The 8462-nt window shown below is 44.0% G+C and overlaps 1 protein-coding gene across 3 annotated transcripts; it reads left to right on the top strand.

Moving 5' to 3' along the window:
• Positions 1-245: 245 nt before the first annotated feature.
• Positions 246-7659, top strand: LAMTOR3 (late endosomal/lysosomal adaptor, MAPK and MTOR activator 3). Of its 3 annotated transcripts, none has more exons than XM_035112011.2 (7): positions 246-347; positions 2894-2936; positions 3188-3222; positions 4677-4735; positions 5866-5999; positions 6463-6526; positions 7301-7659. In XM_035112011.2, the coding sequence occupies exons 2-7, from the start codon at positions 2928-2930 to the stop codon at positions 7372-7374; spliced, it is 375 nt and encodes a 124-aa protein (XP_034967902.1). In that variant the 5' UTR covers positions 246-347; positions 2894-2927; the 3' UTR covers positions 7375-7659. The 3 variants fall into 3 exon arrangements, with proteins under 3 accessions (XP_034967902.1, XP_034967900.1, XP_034967901.1); XM_035112009.2 differs by having other exon boundaries at positions 256-390; XM_035112010.2 differs by lacking the exon at positions 246-347 and adding an exon at positions 405-511.
• Positions 7660-8462: the final 803 nt, after the last annotated feature.

Below are 8462 nucleotides of genomic sequence, written 5' to 3'. Positions count from 1 at the left end.
TCAGCAGCCTGATCGAAATGCACTTCAGAGCGGGAGCCTAGACCACACACAGCTGGAGCCTCGACGCTTTGCGCGCGCACCCACGCAAGACGCACCTGACGCAGCAGCAACCACGCGTGCGCAGCAGCGGACGCCTCCCCGACTTCGAATCAGACACTCTCCCGCCCAACCCCCGTTCCCTCTCCAGACCGGAAGTGGCGCGTGCGTCTGCCTTCCCGCGTCCTCGGCGCCGAAGCGGAAACGACCCGGAGAAGTTGCTCTGCCTCACGCTTGGCAGTCACGCGACCGGGTAGACGGGAGGGGGAGGAGCTCACTTAAAGGGAGACGACGCAGCTGCTCGTTTAAAGGTAGGGCGGCCGTTAAAGGCGTTGAACCCGGAAGGAAGCGGAGGTGCGTATGGGGGAAGGGGGACCCGACAGTTAAGAGGCCTTCGGGAGAGCTGCAAGGGGAAGGGAGGGAAGGCAGGAAGGCGCCGGGTGTTGCCCCTCGCTTGTCGCTGTGGGACCAACAAGTGGGTTACTATCATTATTATAACTATTATTATTAGGGGACGTTTAGTTCATTCCGTATTCAAAAGAGGAGGTGGCGATAAGCCGGCTGCGCTGTCCTCTCCCTTTCCTAATAATTTCGGAGCTGAAGCCGAGAGCCATCGGTCCTTGTTTCCGCAACTGGGTCTGGGCGGCGGCGGGCTTCTGTGACAACTTGAATACAATACTGGGAGGGGAGCTGGGGTTGGGCGAGTAAGCCCCCCCCCCGGATTACCCACCACACCATTTGAATGGCAATACCCGTCAACTTCGAGGGGGCCCGAGCCCTTCAAATATTTGATTGAGGGGGCTGAAGGGACCTTTGCCCTAGAAGAGTCGGCTCCTATGTAGGGAGATAATGATGGGCGGCGATTGAGTCATCAGCGCTGCTGCTGCTGACATCCTCTGCTTCTCTCCCCCCACCTCTCCCCCCCCCCAAATATATAAGTGCCAAATGGTGTGTATTTGGTACATTTTTGCTTTCACCTTTTTCTCTTCGCGTGGGCGAAGTCACAGCCCCACCTTGGTACAGTTACAGGGAAAACAACTACCAGACTTTTAGAAGACATCTGAAGGCAGCCCTGTTTAGGGAAGCTTTTAATGTTTAATAGATTATTGTATTTTAATATTCTGTTGTAAGCTGCCCAGACTGGCTGGGGAAACCCAGCCAGATGGCTGGGGTATAAATAATAAATTTATTATTATTATAATTATTGGTAGACCGCAATAAGATACTGCTGGTGTTGTATCACCATTGACACTTGAGAGAGACAGTGAGATTTTGGTTTCATATTGCTGGTGGTGCACATGACTCCTCCATAAGCCGCAGGAGCACACATTATTATGATTATGATTATTAGCCTTTCACCTGCAGGTTCCAGGGCGGGTTATGACAATTTAGAATTAAAAACAGCTAAAGCAGATTACAATCACAAGAATGGGGTAGGCCAAAGGGTGGGTGGTGAAGCAGAGGAGGTCTAAAGGAAATGACTGAGCTTATCTCCAGCAACTGAAGGGCGGATCTATCTTAAGGTTGCAAAATTAGAAAATATAGTATATGTATCCTGCAATGTAATGTAAAGCACTGAGTCATTTCAAAGGCAGAGTAGCTGTTGCCTGATGGCCCTTTTTTTCTTTTTGCACCAGATGGGGTCAATCCAATTAAGCCCATGTATAAACTCTTCCGCACCACTGGACGTTTCATCCAGCCCAACATTATCTCCCACCAACCCCTTTGGAGTGGGGTTTAGCATTTGCCTGAAGAAGGGTTCTTTTTAGTTGCTCCAAATAAAGGCTTTGGGTAGTAAACAAGTTTTACTTAGAATAGGCCCATTTAAATCAATGGACTTAATAATGTAAATTACTTTCAATGGGTCCAAGTAAAACTTAGTTCAATGCTACACATACTACTACTCTTGCTATATGAATAGGTTCCCCTAATAGATCAGCACAGTAACCCTGGGGTTTTTTTTCTTTTTGTGTGGGAGGGGGCTGTTGAAGTCCTGTAACTCTGTACGTTTTGTGTTGTCTGACTTTTGTTTACCATTCAGAATGGGTTCTAATTACAATACAATGGTGCCTCGCTAGACGAATTTAATTCGTTCCACGGGTCTTTTCTTATAACAAAAAATTCGTCTAGTGAATCCCATAGGAATGCATTGAATTTTTTTGAAAAAGTTTTTTGCCCATAGGAACACATTAATTGATTTTCAATCCATTCCTATGGGAAACCGCGATTTGCTAGACGAATTTTTCGTAAAACGAATTCGTCTAGCGAGGCAACCTCCACTAGAAAAATCCTTCCGTTAAGCGGAAATTTCGTTAAGCGAGGCACCACTGTATAGATTTTCCTCCTCCTGTGTCTGTAGGATCCCTGTCATATAGTACATTAGCACTCCAGACAAATAAGTGGGTATACCTTGCTACTCAGAATCATAGCTGTCAAGTTCTCCCTTTTTTAAAGGGAAATTCCCTTATGCTGAATAGGCTTCCTCGCGAGAAAAGGGAAAACTTGACAGCTATGCTCAGAATTTTTGTGGCTACAGGAGAAACTAAGTCATTTAAAATCATTGCCTTCAGCTTTTCACATACTCTTTTTGGGAGAGTTCTGTTGTCTAGAAAGCCATGGTCCCATGCCTGGGTGTTGGGCTTCACAGATTTGGCTTGTCATGGGTTGGAATTGCTATGGGTTGACATTTGCCAATAGCAACTCTGCATTGGGTGACTTTGAGAAGAAGCTTTGCTATGCAAGGCAAAGCACTGTGAGTGCTAAGTGTAGCAGGGGTGGCGTTGTAGAAACTTGTTCTCTGCTATATTCACATAGAAGGGCAAATCGTTTTGTCACAAAAACTTTTTCTCCTCCAAAGGGTTTGGACTGTTCATTTGAACACTTCTGACAACATGGCAGATGTAAGTATAATTAGCACTATAATGCACATTTTGAAGTGGCTTGTTGAATGTGACAGAGAGCTGTGTACCAAAGTATTATGCCTAACAGAATGGCTATTTCCCCTGCTTTCAGGGAAAGCTTATGGTGTAATGGAGGGTTCCAGTGAGTGATGAGTGTGAATGGAAGAGGTAGTTAATTGTCTAGTACATAACCTCTTAATGTGTGCTGTAAGTGACTAAGGTAAACAGTTTCCTTTTCTTTCCTCTTCTAGGAATTGAAAAGGTTCCTGTACAAAAAGCTCCCAAGGTAAGGGATTTACATTCTGTAGATTTACATTCTGAACTTTTGAGTTTCACATATCAGGAAACCTGTGTTGACATTTCAAACCCAGTGCTAAACCTATTCTCTAAATGAGACTTGGGAATAATTCTCATTTATCTCAGTGCAATGTCCTTCTAAGTCAGTAATGCTTATGGAGTTAGTAGGATTTAATGTGTTCGCGGGTGGCGCTGTGGGCTAAACCACTGAGCCTAGGGCTTGCTGATCAGAAGGTCAGCGGTTCAAATGTGCAATTAGATAAATAGGTGCCGCTACAGCGGGGAGGTAAATGCCGTTTCCATGCGCTGCTCTGGTTCGCCAGAAGCGGCTTTGTCATGCTGGCCACATGACCTGGAAGCTGTACGTCGGCTCCCTCGGCCAATAACGCAAGATGAGTGCCGCAACCCCAGAGTCGGTCACGACTGGACCTAATGGTGAGGGGTCCCTTTACCTTATGAATATTGTACCTTGAAAAATTGTTGCTTTTGGGTACCTAAATTGGAAAGCGTGGGGGGGGCTGTGCCCCTCCACTTATTGAGGAACTTCATACTGAGGGCTGTAGGAGATTGCATGGAGGTACACAGCTTAAGACAGGGAAACTTGCAACACATACCATGTCAGCAGGAAACTAATGTTATCTCCTCCCCCCCCCCTCTCACACACGTGTCTGTGGCTCCCAGCCTTGTCCAGTTGCGAACGACTCTGGGGTTGCAGTGCTCATCTCTGACTGACAGAGGGAGCTGGCATTTGTCCACAGACAGTTTTTCCTGGTCATGTGCCAGCATGACTAAGCCACTTCTGGCGAAACCAGAGCAGCGCACAGAAACGCCATTTACCTTCCTGCCAGAGCGTTACCTATTTATCTACTTGCACTTTGACATGCTTTTGAACTGCTAGGTTGGCAGGAGCTGGGACCGAGCAACGGGAGCTCACCCCCTCGAGGGGATTTGAACCTCCAACTTTCCGATCAGCAAGCCCTAGGCTCAGTGGTTTAGACCACAGTGCCACCCGTGTCCCAGCCTTGATTTAGTAACCTAATAATTAGGTAACCTAATATCAATATTAAATGGTTCCAAAGTTTTGACACTACAAACCAAGACATAATACTTCATTAGACTTTTATCATCCTTTATCCAAGTAGTTTCAAGTAGAATATATGCATCTGCTTCGCTTAAAAGTTAGGTCTGTATTTCCCATCAAATTCTTTTTTGGACAAAGAATGGGAATAATTTTTTGAACCCTTAAATTCTTCACATGGATTTGAGAATGTTGCAGGTTTTGATTGAGGCATTAATACAGTACATTACTGCTGTAATTGTTAAATTGATTAGTTGATTAGCAGAGTAAGGCTAAAAAAAGATGCAGCTGGCACCATCAATGTGAAATAGTTGACAGTATTACTGGTTAGGTTGCTAAAAATTCTACCTATTTTACTTTTCCAGTGTTGAGGGACTCCATGCTATTGTAGTGTCAGACAGAGATGGTGTACCTGTTATCAAAGGTAAGAGATAACCTGTGTATTTATCTGGATAGGATATTTGCATCAATTTAATGGCAATATAAAATCCTTGTTTGCTCAGAAGCAAGACATATCCTCCTACCTTGAAACAGACAAAAACATGAAATCATTTTCACCTTTTAAACTCTTCTCTTGTGCATCCTGATTCCTAAGGGGAAATTTTAAATATAACTAAGCACACATATCCACTCCCTTTCACCCTAGTCTTCTGTTGGCTTCCAGTGTAAACATGAGTCAGCAGAGATCACAATGCCTATTCGTCAGCTGTGATGCACTTTCCTGGATAAAATAAGTGGAAGAAAATAATAACTGTTTGGGGAAGCTGTGTGTGTTAACCACTTTCTTGGTGCTTTGATCTTTGGTAACGGTGTGAACTGGTTTCCTCCCGAATTACATTAGAAGAAAAAGCTGCATTCAGAGCTATGTGCACTCAGTCCTCAAAACTGCAGTCTTTATTGCCATACTATACTGCATTAACCAGTGTAAAATGGCAAATGGTTGCTTGATGTTTACATGCTTTGTATATTTGTGCCTTTACAAATATAGTTGGTCTAGAACTTCCATCATCCCGGACCATTAGCCAGTGGTGTGGGATAATGTAGTCCAACATCTTATTTGGTCCCAAGCTTCAAAAAGGCTGGTATATTGCTTGATGATTTAATTTGTATACTGCCTTCAATTCTATTTTGGGGTGGGGAGTGGGGGAAGTACAGTTTAGGCAAGGAAAGGATGGGTATCGGATTTGCTCTTGGGTAGTTAGAAGAGATGGAATTCAGGAAATTCTGCCTGAAGCAGATGGATAGTTGACCTTGGAGGGCACTTTAACTCCACTTGCTGAGCATTAAGAACCCACTTGAACACACCTTGGCTTTGTCAAAAAGTTCTTTCTTTCACAGTCATGACTGTTGACTATTTTTCTTTTAAAAATGTTAACTGTGCCATAGTATTGCAATATCTTTTGGAATTGCACTGTGCTTCAATCTCACTACACTTGCGAGGACTAGTCCCTTGAGTTTGGGCTGCTGGTTCAACTAATAAAATGCCTGTTATCTGTGCAAAATGTGTCTGTTAAAATATTTGGAGACCGGCTACAGAGTGTCCTCTTGTTCTAGTTGCCAATGATAATGCTCCAGAGCATGCTCTTCGACCAGGTTTCTTGTCAACCTTTGCACTCGCAACAGACCAGGGCAGCAAACTTGGGCTTTCAAAAAACAAAAGCATCATTTGTTACTACAACACATACCAGGTAAGATGTATTGCCTTCCTTCAAGAATTGGCAAAGGAATGGATTTTGCAAGTAATGTAATGAAGCATTGTATTGGAATGGGAGGAGTGGTGTTCTGTTTCAGCAAGCAATCTGTTTGTGCCTAGCTGTTTTGGCTAGTATTCAAAATCTGGCAGGATGTTTCCTTTACCTTTTTAATTAGTCTAGAAAATTATTGTTAACAGCACTACATTGCTGATGCATTGTGTGCAAGTGTCTTGTAAAAATCTATTCTCATCCTTACCCCACCAATGGCTGCCAGTAATGTTCTGTAATGATGGGCTCCAACTGCCATCAGCCCCAAGCAACATGGCCAATGGTAAGGGCTGATAGGAGTTCAGCAACAAATGGAACCTGGTTAGAACCATAAGAGGCTAGTGAACCCCCTGCCAGAAAACATTTACTGTGTGCTGGATTCTGAAATGAAATGTCTTGCTTCTTGTAGGTGGTTCAGTTCAACAGGTTGCCTTTGGTTGTGAGTTTCATCGCTAGCAGCAATGCCAACACAGGTACGTCTTCAGGACTGAGAGGCTTTGCTGCCTTCAGCACCCATTCTGCTAGATTTAAGTTGTAATATGTGGGTACACTTGTGGTTTTTCAAAAAGCTCTCTACTTGCTTAAAAGAAAAAGGCCAGTTGCATGAAATTGGCAGGCAGTTTCCTCTCCAACTCCCAAATTGTGGATAATATGATAGCAGAGCTTTACACCAAAAGTCACAGTGACAGGACAGCTCAGCTCCACTAGTCCCCTCACCTTGAAAAAGCCACATGAGATTTTCCTAGGGCAGGGGATGGGCCAACTGGGAGCAAGGCACCCCTCTTTCTCTCTTCCTCCTTGCCCTGTGGGCTGTGTGGGAGTGAGGAGGGACAGTTTGCCCTTGACAGAGGTCTAGGTTTCCCCCACCTGCATAAAATTATGCAGGAACACAGGTTCTCCACTCCTGTTAAGGGATGGCTCAGCAGAGGTGATTGTGTATACTGCTGCTTTGGCGCAAGGAGCAGAGTGTGGTCTCAGCACTGGAGCAAAGGGAATGAAAGCTCTTATGGGCCGGGACCAGACCCTGTGTTGCCTCTGCAAGTATCTAGTTTATAGTCAGTGGCAGTGAGAATGTCCTCTCCTTTGGTGCTTGCTCCTGTGCCAAAATGTTGGCATGAAGTTCAGTTTCCCCAAATAATTTATTGACAGGTGATCAGTTTGCGTTTACAAATGGATCCCTCTAGTATGATATATAAACTTTGTTTTTCTATCTCTTCCCTTCCCACTTTATATATGTGTTTGTGTAGGGCTGATCGTAAGCTTGGAAAAAGAGCTTGCTCCCTTATTTGAAGAGCTATGGCAAGTAGTGGAAGTCTCTTAACCTGGCACTTTATCTCCAGAGTGAAGCATCTCTTGAATGCTGGACAGGAGAGGTTGATTTCTTTTTTCCAACCCACTGCCGTGTAACAAGTGTCTTGGAGCAAATGCTACTTTCTCTTGTTTTAAATAATTTAAACAAGTTGCATATAGAGCAAAATATAGAATACGATGGGGAGAAGGGGGTTCTGGCTGCAGGTTTATTTGTTAAAACTACAGGGTATTGTGGAGACCAGCTGATGACTCCCATGGAGTTATATTCTGCATGCCTGAAGTTATTTCATAGGGGGGGAAATTACTGTTTGTTCAGAATTGGCCACCCCCAGCTCACTTGCTGTACAAGTAACGGGTGTGCCTGTCTTTGAACTACCACTATATGAACCGTGCAAAAATATGTTTTCCTTTCCCAGTCTTGCAATGAAGACTTCCTAATATTTGCTCACATTGTGAGGGGAAGCTTTTCTAGCATTGATGTGCAATCTGACTCATGGTTTGTTTGGATAGAGAAATACTAATGGCCTGGAAGTTTTTATAAAAAACAGGTACATGCTAGTTCTCTTCAGTACAGCTACAGCTGAGCTCGCATCAATCAGTGTTCGTTTGCATATATTTGTAAAACAGAAGGATGAAATTTCTTGTTTTATCCCATTTCTATTTGAGTTCATGTAATTATGTTGCTTTGCTGCTTCATTTTACCTTTTTGCATGTCCCTAAACAGATTGAAATAAAAGTGTGTGAATAAGATATGTAGCCTGATTATTACCAGCGAGAAGAATCTTGCAAAACAGCATTCTGGCTAGCTTCCTTAGATTTGGATAGTGTTGTTTCTTTGGTGCAGATGTGGAGAGAACTTTGGCCTTCCATATGATGTAGAATTACAACTTGCTGGGGCTGATGGGACTTATTGTTCAACAGCATCTGGAGAACCCTCCTGCTTTGATGAGGTAAAATAAAAACCCGGGCAAGGGTGAACTTAGTTGGACACTGTGCAGAGAGAATAACAGCACGATCCCTGTTTATTTCAGTGTTGCTCATTCTTAGCCCAGGTATGCAGTTGTAACCCCACTTAGCTGTGAGTAAGTCCTGTTGAAT

Source organism: Zootoca vivipara, chromosome 9, assembly GCF_963506605.1.
Source record: "Zootoca vivipara chromosome 9, rZooViv1.1, whole genome shotgun sequence".
Classification (NCBI taxonomy): domain Eukaryota; kingdom Metazoa; phylum Chordata; class Lepidosauria; order Squamata; family Lacertidae; genus Zootoca; species Zootoca vivipara.
Note: the sequence above shows the minus strand (reverse complement) of the source record. Positions and strands in the feature narration are given on the sequence as shown.

Coding starts and splice junctions, on each gene's coding strand:
- LAMTOR3 (XM_035112011.2), top strand. Junction 6,000..6,462: donor GTTACTACAACACATACCAG/GTAAGATGTATT, acceptor TGCTTCTTGTAG/GTGGTTCAGTTCAACAGGTT. Junction 6,527..7,300: donor TAGCAGCAATGCCAACACAG/GTACGTCTTCAG, acceptor GTGTTTGTGTAG/GGCTGATCGTAAGCTTGGAA.